The 14,431-nt window shown below is 38.2% G+C and overlaps 1 protein-coding gene across 1 annotated transcript in view; it reads right to left on the bottom strand.

The window, feature by feature from the left end:
- Positions 1–14,431, bottom strand: part of CSTF3 (cleavage stimulation factor subunit 3) — a 57,307-nt gene that overhangs the window by 13,487 nt on the left and 29,389 nt on the right. The window contains exons 4-8 of the mRNA XM_068945248.1: positions 4,517–4,549; positions 4,031–4,128; positions 2,501–2,567; positions 2,349–2,383; positions 2,117–2,243 (exon numbers count right to left, since the gene is read on the bottom strand). Coding sequence (XP_068801349.1) covers positions 2,117–2,243; positions 2,349–2,383; positions 2,501–2,567; positions 4,031–4,128; positions 4,517–4,549 — 360 coding nt within the window. The remainder of the gene's footprint in view (positions 1–2,116; positions 2,244–2,348; positions 2,384–2,500; positions 2,568–4,030; positions 4,129–4,516; positions 4,550–14,431) is intronic.

Genomic DNA, 14,431 nt, shown 5'->3' with positions numbered 1-14,431 from the left:
GTTCACACCCAGTTACTCAGCTGCACAGGAATGGGGGGGCGGGGGGGGATTTGGGGCAGCCAGGCCCCAGAGAAGTTACAATCTGGAATACAGGCCAAGTCATGGGATCCCAGTCACTAGCAAAATCTGGAAAAACTCTTCTTACGGCAGGAAAAGCAACCTTTTGTTCTTGTGTACGTTTGTGTCCGGGGTGGATTTCACTCGAAGTGACTTGCCGGGAATTTGAGGAACGTGAGCATAACTATGATTCCTCTTCCAAATATGCATCCGATCAAGATATCGGTTCATTATAGAAGCAAGAGAAACTGCCTGGGCTCTCACAGGGGGTTCATCTGGGATAGCCGTCTGCGCCAATTGCAATGTAAAAACAGCGATACCCCATTTAACCCAGGGCTAGGCTGAGCACATAGCACTGTTCGCGCAGTATGCTGCTCTCCTAGCCTCCAGTGACTTGCTGCTGTGAAGCTTGGAGAGTCAGAGATACTTGGTTTTCTCTCCTACTATAGGTGTGATGCTATTTTTGACCACTTCTTCAACTGAAGATGCTTACTGGCGCCTTATAGGCTGATGTTGCTGCCCACTAGCTACTGACCGAGCTAAAAGGAAGCTTGAGAGCGTTTTCACTGCAGCAAACAGTCAATAACCTTTCATACAAAGATCTGCACTTGATCTATGTTTTGTTGGGCTATTCATGTGAAGAATCATTTTCCCTTCAAAGGAGCCTTTTTGGTGAATAGCATTTCCTTATTTTGTGCCAGGATTTCCTGAATACGTAAACAGCAGGCCCTTCCCTTGGGGCTAGTCTAACCAGAACATTAAGTGCAGAAACTTGGGTCTGAACACAATACCAGCCCTTGTCTTCCAGCGAGTCTGATCGATCTCAGACAAACTGCTGTATGTAGCCGATGTCAGCCAGAACTGCCTCAATTAGGAAAAGACACAGAACGAATGTGTCCCGGGTTTCAGCTATTGTTTTGACAGTCTCCGTAAGTACAAATGAAATTGGTAGGAACAAGCAGAGAGCTTTCATTTCACCCTGTGGGAAGGGAAATGGAAGGGGAAGTTTACTGGGAAGTTTCTGGCAGAGGCACTGGGGATTTTCCTCTGGATGAGGAGGCATGTCACTGGACATCTTCCCTGCTGGTTAAACAGGCTATCTGTGGTATTCCTGAATATTGACTTGATGACGAGCTCTTACAGTAAACACTCATGGCTGCTGATGCCAGGAAGTATTGCCACTGGCTAAGCAGAGTGGCTCTGCTATGTCAGATGGTGCCAATTCTACAACTTGAACAATTACAAGCAGGAAAAGAGAAAATGCCCCTCTTTCTTTCCCACGCAGGACAGAGGCGGCCCATACCATGCCAGCAACACCGCAGGAGGAGGAAGAGTGCTGTACGTCCCAACTGGGCGGCTCGGAGCACTAAGGCATCGCACTCGATCCTACATCTCACCTCTGGGGACTGGGGTAGGTTAACAAGCTGTTACCAAAAGCGTTTATGAACACACTGGAAAGGTGCAGCTACTAACTAGGCTGCAAGGTCAATGAGGCAGTATTGTGCCTGCTGAAAACCGCACGGTAGCAGACTCACCTGAACGGATACTGCTGTGGCTTCAGGTGAAAGCTGGTTAGTAGCGTTTCATATGTATTTGGGCACATATAACTTAATACTGCGAAGGAAGTCTAAATCATCACGGCTGCATGCCATTTTACCCTGTTCAATTGTAACTGAAACGTGGGAAATGCTTCCTTTGGAAAGCAAGCCTTCATTGCCAGCTGCCAGCTCCAGCTTCCGTTACATCTACTATCTGTCAATGCTAACAGTGATTTCTAATTCACGAAACACCACTGGACTAATTGGGAAAGAGGCCAGTTTAAAATATATCCTACAGAAAGTGTTTAAAATAAAGATGTTATCACTCATCGTACCTGTTCTGACACAACTCCTGGTGCACACTGCACGCACAAAACACGTTTATACTGCCAGTCATATCTTTATACATAATTATTTAGCAGATACAGTTTGGGTACCACACTTGATTACTGCTTTTCTTTAAGGATTTTTGCTTTTCTTTAAAAAAAGAAGTCACAGACAAATTTCATGTTCTTGATTACCTCTTCATATTTGTTATAATCTCTCCAGAGCTGCTCTATGTTAATCATTGGATTCACACAACCACGCTGGTAAACCCTACGGACGGCTGTTATCCTCTGGTTTTCTGCATAAGATCCTACCGCTTCTCTAAATAGTGAGGAGAGAGAGTAATGTCAGCTGTTGCAGAATATAACCTGTATGCACATGAATATTACCTTAATTGAGCTTTAAAAATTCTTTTAGGGTACTTACACGCCCTTCAAAAAATTGATGTAATCCACCCAGATCTATGCAAGAAAAAATATTACATATAATGAAATCAGTATTTAGTTATACTATTTAGAATCCAAGTTAGAAATAAAAGATGCTTCAACTAAGAAGAGAACAACAAAAAAACCCCATACCTGGTATGACATGATTTCCATGCCAATTTTATCCAGAGCAAAATCATATGCTTGAGCCATTTTTTCTCTGAGGAAAAAACAAACCACAAAGACCATACAGCAAGTCTTAAATATTTAAAAAATTCTTTATTTAAGAATATTCTTTTGAGCAGCAAATTGTAACTAAATATTGAAGTATGAAAACTATCATCTAACAACAGAGAGTAAAAATTGGCACTGAGATTTTATTTGTGGCAACATAACATAGTAATGGTTCCTGAGACCCCCCTCTCCGTTAGTATGTGAAAATCCATATTTACTACTTGTGTGGTAACTTGAAATGACAGAAAACAACTGCTCTCTAAATGTTCTTAGCTGATAGATGTACCTTTGATGTTAGTAGAATATTACAAACTTCAGAAAGTTCTGAGAAAAGAGGAAACAATCAAAGGCCGGGGCAATTAGGAGTAGCTCCACCGTGTGAAATTGGACAAAATCTTTCATAGGATTGATTCCGTCTCCCCAAATTCAAGGTAATTTTTCCAAACTGAAAACATTCATAGACATTTTTTTCCTTGCTCAATTTTGTATCAAAATAGCTTTTACTCTTTCCTGCTTTTTTCCCCAGTTTCCCTTCCTCATTTTTCAGTGCCTCACTTCTCCTTTGTCCATATTAACAGGAAAAATAGAAGAAAGTTAAACAGGACAAAAAGATATGGGGGAAGGGGGAGAAAAACACTTTTTAAAATTACTATCAAAATAATTTTTTTTAATTACAAAAAGTTGGTGTTCTTTCATTAATCCATCAATTAACCATTTTGAGAAGTACAGTATGAAGAAATTACGGTGGGCTGGGAAAGAAACAATTTGTAAATGCTAAAAGGTAAGAATATTTATTGAAACCTCACACATGAAAAAGAGCACTAAACTCAGTTCACAGGATTAGAAACAAGCAAAATATGATCAAACAAAAAAGGGATTACTATTGCAAACTTTCGACATCCTGATATTTTATGCTCTAGTATCCTTCTCAAACTTACTCTAAGTACTCAACTCCCCTCCTCAAATATATTGTCTCAGCTGGAATCAACTTTGAACTTGTCAGAAGAATATTGTCGAGACTCTGAGCAGTGGGAATTCAGAACACGATGCTGACCGAGATCGACGTTACAGGTTGGCTCAAGTACCAACCTCACTTACGGGAAACAGCATGGTTGCTCCAGCTAGCTCCCCATCCTTGTCCCACATCTTTATATGGATCCAAACTGAAGAAGCAATTTTACCCAGCATGCTCAATTAAAGAAGATGCTATAAAAGCACTGAGGCACTTCAATGAAAATGTTTACAAAAATTCGGATTTATATATACATATATACACACACACACACACATATATATAAAACACCCCCCTCAACACACACACACAAACACACATCCTACTACAAGACTCCCAGACAGGTTTGCCAGGGAAGGTCCCTCCCCACTACCTAGTTAAAAAAAAAAAAATTACCATGAAACCAGAAAAATTTCAGAGCAACTGTCTTAACTTACTTGTAACTAGGTAGCTTCCCCTTGGTTTCTCGTACATAGGATAGGTAACATTTCCATAAATCAATGTGTAAAACCTTCATAAGGCATCGCTGAAATAACTGTTTAATACATTAAGAAGATGTGATCAGGATTACAAATATAGAAATTAGGCTTCTACTTTGAATGCTATACAGTACAAATTAAAGTCATGTTTATAATTATGACTGAAATTTGTAAGAAAGAATAAATTAAATTACTCGTCCGTTTAACAAAAGCATCTTCATGCTATGCAAGCAAACGGCAGAGAACTGAGCGGAGGAATTCCTCTGCTCACTTCACTGGTTACAGTATGGTGGCAACAACAAAAACTACTTAGTGATACTTTTTATCTGCATTTTTTAATAAACTATTCAATGAAAACTACAGGTCATTCCAATCTGCTTGAATTTAACCACAAGATACTTGTTCTTGCTATAGATAAATATTACATATATTGATTGAACTCACCTTTTCCACTTTGTCATAATTTTTTGCTTTAATCTACAGGGAAGCAGAAAAGAACAAATCACTTAGGAAACTATCTTAGAATAGTAGGAATATATTTCTCATACAGTAGTAAAGCATCCTAGTTTGCACTTTGGCTGCATAAACTAATTGCATCTTAACATCACATAAAGCTGCAAAAATATAACTAAGCGTACGATACCCATGTATTTTCCTTAGCTTTTCCAAGTTTGCATAAATTTAAATTTTTGATTTCCAATAGAGCTAAAATTGAGACATCAGTAGGTAATGTTTTCCTACATGTCCATATATAGACACTTAGACTTAGCCTTTTGCTTTAAGGAATTTTGTTGCCTTAAGTGCATATATTGACTTAAATACTGAAGCCTGTAGATCAGAATTTAGTAAATCCAGGGTAAAATACTGTATTTACAAAATGGAGTTTAACACGTCTGCTTTATATTTGAATGATTTTTTTATGAATTTCTGAAAGTAAACTTTGATATATGCTGACACTGAAAATGCGAATAAAGTACAGAGAATCTGTTTTTCACCACGTGCCCAAGCGCCTTGGCGCTTGGACAGCAGGACAGCCACAAACCACGCTCGCATCTCAGCACTTGGTTTCATTCAGATAGCACATGAAACAAAAGGGTAAAGGGCAAAACGTAGTCTCTAAGTAAATAAGCTGCCTTTCAGATAGGACACAGAAGAGCGTGAGACAGATTCAGAGGATCTGACACACAACTCTTCATGCATATATTAGCTCAAGTTATATTCCCATACTAGGCCATCTGTAGCGATACACCCTAAAGCAGCAAAGAAAATCTACAAAACCATCTAGAAAACGCTTATCTGCTTGAAATAATAACCCTTTAGTGAAATAAACATTGCTTACGCTCTCTGTGCTGCCTTTTGTTTGTAAATGTCAAAATTCCCTTTTAAATCTCATTGTTCTTTGCCTATTAAGGGGATTCAGTTTTCACTTTGGTGTGAAACCACCACAGGAAAAGCTCCAAAAGCCTTTCACTTCCCCTGAAGAGCATGAAGCAAACAGCACCCTCCACCACAAAATATTCGTGTCATCATACTTTATACCATTCTCATTTTGAAGTAATTAGAGCATTTGTATGTGAAATTGTAGGAAGCACACCGTTTATTTGGCAGGAGGCCCAAGATAAACGTTTGCCCTACCGCACAGTGCACTTGCTCCCATTGTTATCTTTCCTGAGTTTCTACACTAGCGTACGCACGTTCCTGCAAACACCCCTGCGGTGGAGACTCCCAAAGTAATCCAGCTTTCCTCACTCCTGAGCAGAGAGAATGCAATTCAACCATAGCAAGCTTTATCAAGAATGAGACAATTCAAATAAGCTTTGCAGAAACAATTTAATGGAAGAGATTTTCTTGTACCACACAAGCTTTGCCTTGTGTTTGTAATGCTTCCAAACTGGAACCTGCACTGTTTGAAATGATTCCACAAAATCCAGTTTTCAGAAAGTTAAGCCTAAGTATCTCACATATTGTGCACAAGATTTCCACACGTTCTTTCTGCACCTCTGTAACACATCCTCTTCGAGTTGCTCAGTTAAAAGACAGTTAACTGCAGAACGGACTGACTCAGAACACTGCTCTGACAAGCAATCTATTAATATTTAACTAAAATAAGTTAGAAGGAGGACATGCCTGTGCTACAGAGAACATCTGTAATCTCTGCAATAAGATATACTGACCTAACACGGTTTCAGCACAAGTGAGTATCTTATTTCCACTTTTTCACAGCTTTTCATGATATGAGCATATTTTAAAGAGCCTTTATCATGATTTTACAGTTTCTTGGACAGAAGTCTTTCAGGGACACAGTCTGATCATGTCCTGGTTTTAGCTGAAGAAGAGTAATTTCTTATGTTTTAAAATTCTCCTCCACTGCAAAGTCGGAGAAGGACATCTACCATTTTCACTTCATCCTTTTTTGACAGTAAGAGCAGCATTTCAAATTCCTTAGCGCCTCCTAGAGTAGAGTGAAAAGGACACCGCTCTCGCTAAGGAGCAAGTGCTCTTGGCCCACAGGTCCTGCTCCATCCCTGAAAACTCCCTTTATCCTACAGGAAAGGACCAATAAATTATTTTGTATGTCTAGTACAAGGTGCAGCTGTCTGCATTTTGTTTGCTTGTATTTGCTCATTTAAAATCTTCAATAAGATCAGCAGAAACACTTTTTTGTTTTGCCTTTGGGGGAAAAAAAAAAAGATCTAAGCAGGTGATTTAGCTTCACCCAATCCCCTGGAGACAGCATAAATCTTTTTTTTTTTTTTTTTTTTTTTTTTGCAAAAATGAAGTAAAATTAGCCTATAGCTTTGCCACTGATCATCAGTTTGCAGGTATTTAAGAACAAGATCAAAAACTAACTCGTACATGTTCAGAAAAGTAACAGCTGTAAGCAGGCAGGGCAGAAACTGGTCTGCCTTCCAGGTTCAGCCACATACAAAAGCTTTGCATGTCCTTTGCATCCTGCCAAAGAGAATTATTAGCCATAGCTGATAAGCCAGCAATGCTGTCTGCCTGTTTATCCCATCTCTCTGCCCCTTATCAAATAAGAGCCCAAAGACATCTATTACTCAGAAGTGACCTAGATTGATCTCAGTAATTTTATGTTATATCAGGTAGGTGTGCAGTAATCCTACTTGAGGGTTTACTAGTGCATTTTTATTAGTGTGTGGCGGCACTGTCACCATCAAAAGACTGAGCACAAGAAATTACATATCAATTAGATTACATGCTTGCAGTGAACCAATTTTTACCTCAAGACCTTGAAAATTAAAATATTTTGCCACGAAAAATTCTTTATCTGTATTCTTTATCTGCATGTGTTTTGACTCAAAGAGCAACACATGTTTACATGAATTACCAGAGGCATGAAAAACTGCTATTCACATTTGGAATTCAATTCAGTGTTATGTATCTCTCTCATTTTCAACAGCCAATTGACAAGTAGTCTGACACTAACATCTGAAAATTCGCTTGTTAGTGAAATCTTGGTACCAATGAAGTTAAGAGGCTGTAGACTGTCAGCATAAAAAAATTGTCCAAAAAAGCAAACAAACAAAGCAACATTGGCCAGATGTGGGGCGTCTCTTACTTCCCTGAGTTCCCGCTAAGCCCCCAGCGCCAGAGGGAACAGCGCTAGCCCTCTCTCGCAGGAGCTGCTTGGCCTTTCTTGGCTCACCACTTGTGAATGAGCCTCCCACAGCCCCCAGCACCGGGCCACGCCAGGGATGGGGAAAGCCTGCGATGGGGTCGGAGGGGGCTACCTGCCTCCTCCGCTTGCCTTCGCATGTTTGTATCCCACTGGGTGCTCTTCCTGCCACAGACACAGCAATAGCGATCAAACGTGGACAAGAGTTAAAGGATCAATACTAATACTGTATTTTTTGTATACAATTATTGTATACAATACAATATTGTATTAATATTGTATTTGTAAAGACAAATATTACAACTGAACCACACGTGTCCTTTGTAATAGACTGCCTCGATTTCTCAAGCTGCCTGTATTCCTGTTCTCTTATTCTCTGTTGTGGTTCTGCTTTAATTCAGAAGGTAGGTTCTTCGGGACATGGAAAGCTGGGTCCCACCCCCCCCCCCCGGTGGGGCTAACATATAGGAGTGTCTCTATCACCAGTCCATCAGCTACAGAATGAGGTTAGGAATATCATCCTTCTAGGCTGAAACTGGTACATACGAATACATTTTCCCCTCCAACTTTGAAGGCTAAACAAAGACCACCTGATCTCACTGGCTATATTCGGATGCTTCTGTAGTAAAAGATACCTGTGGGCACCTTCCTCTGTCTATAAGAATGAGTTAATCCTCTTATTTTGCTGAAAAATTCATTTTAAATTTGATGATCCAATAGGAAGTTTAAGTCACCACTGTACATGCTTTGTACAAGATGACTTCACAACAAGGTCAAATTCCTTCCCAGGATACACAACATAGTTCCCAATAATGACCTTCACAAGCATTCAAGGGCAAAATTTAATCCATAAATTACATTGCACTTCACAGTTTTTAATAGCCTTATTAAAAGACATGTGTCTCATTTATGATTATGCAAAGAAAATGATTTTATTTATCTACCAACTTAAGACTACTTGTGTTGTATAATGCCAGACAATTACAAGCCTAACAAGTTTGCTTGTCTTACTTTAACCTTTCCTGTGTCTCTTGTTTTCGATTAGGCTCTTAAGAAAGTAAGGCCAGTACAGAGGCCGTAAGGACGAGCATACCTTTTTCTGCCATGCTGACTCTCACACGTTTCCTACTTTTATGTCTCACCTACTTCTATATCCCAGCTGCCTCTCCTTTTCAGTGGATATCTTCTGGGGAAAAATCAAATTTTCTCCAAGCAGAAAACCTAATGTTTCCTCATGTATTGTCTCCAGCTGAGCTCCATACTGTTCTCACCCCAGTGAGAGGAAACATGCTTGTCCTCCACCTTACTCCCCTCCCAGGCACCACTCTCCAAAACTCTCTGATGCTGCCTGCAGGAGGGGCCCGAGGGCAGCTCTTGGTGCTCCCTCCGACCGCCCTAGTGCCTGGCCTGCATGACTTGGGCAGGGAAAAAGGGGCGACAGCAGAAAATAAGCTACAGCAGCACTAGTGTTAACTTCCTAAGGACTTAGCTCATAGTAACAGGTATTTTTAAAACTATTGTTTCCTAAAATATGGTTTTGTTATCAAATAATACCATGTATGTAACACCTGTAATCACTTTAAAAAAATATACACTACACATGCCTCAGAGTACAAAATTACAACTAGCGTTTACAACATGTACGCTCTGGAGATCTTGCTTTAAGCGAAGAGAGTTCACTCTTACAACTCAGTCACACAGGCAGATGATTAAACACCATGTAATTATAAAGTTATTCTTTCTAAGGGAAGAGAAACAGACTATCCTCAGTTCATCACTACTGAAATCCATTTGCACCAACTGTTTCTCTTTTTTTACACTTTGATTTTTATACCATGTTTTTTTCTTTTTAATAACCAAATACTCACTGTCAAGCGTGGTAGGATGTAATTAGGGTCGCTACTAGTATTAAACTGTCTATGAAGTAAAATACATTTACATTTTTGTACCAGTTCCCAAAATAAAGTTTTGGGCTGGCAGAAAGAATATTCTCGCTTTATCTGTGGAACAAATACTGCTTGGACTGAAGGAGCTCAAGCCTCTCAGTGTCTCTCAAATAAGTTTCACGTTTGAAAGAATGAAGTACATGTAACAAGCTAATTCATCCTCCAGTCTTTAGCACGTTCAGTACTTTTGCTATAGTCAGTGGAAGGCAAATCTCTTGACTAATTGTACGAGCCCTTAATATGACAAACTCACTTCATGCAGGTCAGATAACAGCAGTTAACTCTGTAGATAGCAAACCAAACTCTGTTCTTAAAGTACGTGAAATGCAGCTGAAATGCTATAACCTGTCAGCAGAACAAATATACTGGAGTAACATCACACTCTTGTGTGGTCACTACCCAAGGAGGCAGGATTATAACTGCCTGGATAACCTTTTAATGCAAGAGTTACCTGATGTATGCTGCATTAACAAAGCATATATATTTCATTTATGCAAAATATTTCAAGGTCAAATCAATGAAATCCTCTATTAAAAAAGTTAGCATATAATTACAGATGTCATTTTGTAACGTAGAATTTTGCTACAATTTGTATCGGATATGAAGGACTGAAAGATTCAGTTCTGCAGTTTTCAGGAGAATCGAATCCCCAAGTTTTGATTCTCCTTGTGAAAATGCAGTTTTTATTTTGCTATTAGAAAAGATTGCAAGGAGGAGCTGCAGTACGCAGAGTATGGGAAAGTAAATTTCTCAAAATGCATAAGATGACATTCTAAGCATTTTCACTCAGAATGGTGCAATTTGTCTTGATTTGAAAGTCTGTCATAAAATGAGATTCCAAAAGTCCCTTAAACTTACTCTAAATCAAATGTCATCAACTACTACTACATGTATTATTTCTAGAGTTTCCACAACCATGGCATTGCATCAACATTTAAGAGTCAAGTCATACTCTTTACAGTAGATTTATGGTCACTTGAAAAACAGTCTCCTTACAAGATGCAGTCACAGCTTCTATACAGATGGCTACAGCGTGGAGTAAAAAATAAAAAATAAATAAAAAACCCCACCATTTTGCAGTCTGTTTTCTGATCAGAACCATTTTTGCCTTTCATAGTTGTTTCCCAGTTAACAAAAGAATCACATATACTGTCACGTATTTGTCTTCATATTTAGATATACTTTGAATCTGCACACAATATTTAAAAATAAGTCAACTGTGCAGTAATTAAGAGTATTGTTTAAACTAGGGAACAGGACCCGTAATTCTGTAACTCTAATCACCAGTTAATACCCTATACACATAAATAGGGTAATGGCCAGTTATTGGGTGGCTAGCGAAAACTTTAACTTTTCATAGCCTAATTCTGGGCCACATCACTTCTTTCAGATTACAGACAGGAAAAACAGCAAAACAAGGCCCTGTCTACAGAAAAAGTCATCATTAGGAAATGAATGGCAGCATTTCCTAAAGGGAGCAAAGTTACAATGGGAAATTGGGTCTGGACAGTGACAGAGCTAGAGGGATTTTCTCACTCCACACTTTCTCACTGATTTTGTAAGACTTGCCATTATAACCTCATGACCCCCAAGCCTTCAGGAACAATTAATCAAAGCACATAACCCCATCAGGCTAATGAACTCTACTCATCTTTCTCCTGTCAAAGGCAGCAGGCTAAATGGAGAGATCGCCACATTAAACATCACCACCCCCAACCAATTATAAAAATGCTTGATTGAAAACTTGAAATGACTATTTCCGAAACTGTGGACACAAACTGGATTAATCAAGAAAGGAAAGGGAGGAAAGGGGAGACTTGAGCCAGCTTCAGGAACCAGCCGAGTCTGCTCCTGCAGTCATGAGGGAGAGGGCTCAAGAGCAGAGAAGAGTGCAAGAGAAGAAATTGTGAAATGCGAGTCTGAATACTTCTATATAACAAATGTTCCATCGGAAACACAGCTGAATCATTCTTAAGAAAAAAACTACACAAATAATTATAAATTTTAATACAAAATCCAGTGTAGGAAATGTCCTTTTGTTTGCTAGATAAAAAACAATTCTACATTTCAGATGCATCAAGAAAAATAATTCAGAAAAACATTTGAATGTAATATTCTTAGGTATAAGCTGTCTGCAATCTAGAGGTGTAACAATACAAGAATTGAGAATCTGGACATAACCTCATTGAACAAATTTACAGAAAACAGTGTTTGATTTACAAGTGAAGAGAATGATGAATAGCTCACAATAAAGAAACTTAACTTTGCCGCTAAGAATGGAGTTTGGAAATATTAAGAAACTAAGAAACTATCTACCCCATCTAAAGAAGAACAAGGACTTCACAGAGAAGTAAGAGAGCTCAGAGACGGAGTTATGCAGTTGTGCTTTAGTTCACACCTTATTTCAATTTGAATTAATTTCCACATATAGACAAGTCTTTAAGACTATCATTTGTCTTTACTTCCTTCCAAAGAAATGTTGGCCATTTGGTCCTACAGTGAAGCACTTTGTTCATGTTAGTACCTTGAAAAGCTAGTACAGGTTTCAGGCACCACAGTCAAGACGCTAAACACAGTGTCCTGTTACTTCTTTACAGGCAGCCTTAAAAAAGTTTTGTGGTGACAAAAAAAAGTATTAAATGATTTCTCTAGTTGGGAAATGGCACTGAATTGCAATCATTGATTCACTCAATATCTTATTTATCTTTGATGTAATGTATATGTCTCATTTATGCCAGTCTCTTCTTCCTTTTTAACATGGATTACAAAAATAAAAAAGCAGTTTCTCAAGTATATTTCCCTTTCCTTCCTGTTGCTATCTCTATTTTGCTTGTATGTTTTATGTCCTTTCCAGAACATTTCCTTTTCCTTCTTCCAGACCTGAACTTTACCAAAAAAAAAAAAAAACCCACAACTTTAAGAAACAACCATTTTTGAGTTGGAAAAAACATGATGGGGAAAAATATACTCTACATTATTCTTTAAAAAAATAAAAAATAAAAAAAGCTTCAGTTATCCACTACTCCCAGCCCTATGAAATTTAAACCTGCAGAGAAGTTGAAGAGAACTGCATCTCTAAATGTCTTTTACCTGTTAGTATTACCTTGACCTACCGAGCCAAACATCTTTGCTGTATAGGTAAAACACATACATCCTAATAAAGAAGCACTGCTAGCTTTTTTCCTTCTTATTCCATTTCCAAAATTCATTATTGTAAAATCATGAGGCAGCTTCCTCTACACTAATCATGTTTTGAGACAGCCTTTAATAAGCACCTTTTTATGTCTGTATTCATACCATACTTGGCAGATGGAAACAAGTATTTCCTAATTAGAGAATGACGGGACTACATTGCTAGTAGTTACTTTTCTTAAACAATTTGTATATAAGTTTTGATCAATTCCTTCCACCTTGTTTAAACATTTTTAGTTTATTTCTGTTATCTTTTACTCACTTTTTGCCTTTAGTCCCTTCATATTGTCATTCTGAGAAACTGTCCTTATTCATCGATTTCACTTGACTCAGCTAAATCACCCACTTCCATGTTCTGAATTTGCTTGTGAACATTACAGCAGCCTACAGACACACGCATTTAACTAAAAGCGCCAGGAACTCCTACCTATATATTTCATATCCTCTTCTCAGCAACATTCAAAAAACTAAGAACTTGTCTTAGGTGTTTGGGTCTTGCTTATGTACCAGCCTATTTTCTGTAATAATATCTAACTTTGTACTTGTTCATCAGAAGTCTAAGCAACTCACTCCAATCCGCTTTCCAAATAAAGGAAAATAGAGTGTTCTTTGGTTCTTAGGTTTATGTTTTATTGTACAATATATCTTTATGTATGGTGATTTCCCACCCATACCCATTCCTTAGTATTTTCTCCAAATCAGTAAAATCACTACATTTTTTGTTTAGGTGATTTGCCCATTATCAAATTTAATATACTATTATCTACATGGAGCAATTATTTACAGATGCATCCTTCTATTTTCCACTTATCTTTATAGACAGATTTAACTCCATGCCTACATCTCAGTTTGTCTGAAAATCTCATTCAAAACTCAAATTTCATCATGCCCTGCAGCTGTCATTTCTTCATACTCACTTTAAGTCACTTCAAGATCAACAGTATAAAATATGATGACACATCCACACTCCTGCAAGCTTCCCAGCTTCCTTCCTGACGTATGGATTTTTGTTCTATGTACTTTAGTTCACTTCTGTTTCTCATTCCTATTTCTGGATGTCTTTATTATAAAAGCAGTAGGAAAACTCAAAATTACTGAGAAAACTGTTCTCAGGTTCTCTAATATCAATTGGCAGATCTACTGATATCCTTTGTGGTTATTAGGAATTTTACCATTTCACAAAGAAAGAGTGCCTTTCAGCCTAGAATTAATTTTATACTGGTTTAACTGTCAGAGAAACAAATTTATAGAACTCAAAGGTAGATACAGCACCCACAGACAGTAAGATAATCTTTTACTGTGACAGAATGCAGCAAGATGAATTAATGGCTTGCTGCCTTATCTCTTGGACAAGTTACTTAAGTTAAAAAGCTAATTTAAGATGTAGGCATAAAACCAAAATATGAAAGATCCATTTTATTTGGCCTGTCTCATTGGGCTAGGAGATCCTCAATTCGTAAACTCCACTAAACTACCTCACTTGTCCGCCGACCATAGATTATAAGCAAACAGTCTCACAGCAAGGACAATGGAATCGGACATATTGGACACTATTTAGCAGAAATAAAATTAAAAGGCAATAGC

This window comes from Struthio camelus, chromosome 5 (assembly GCF_040807025.1).
Source record: "Struthio camelus isolate bStrCam1 chromosome 5, bStrCam1.hap1, whole genome shotgun sequence".
In the NCBI taxonomy this organism is placed as follows: domain Eukaryota; kingdom Metazoa; phylum Chordata; class Aves; order Struthioniformes; family Struthionidae; genus Struthio; species Struthio camelus.
The sequence above is the reverse complement of the archived record's forward strand: the minus strand, read 5'-3'. Positions and strand labels throughout refer to the sequence as shown.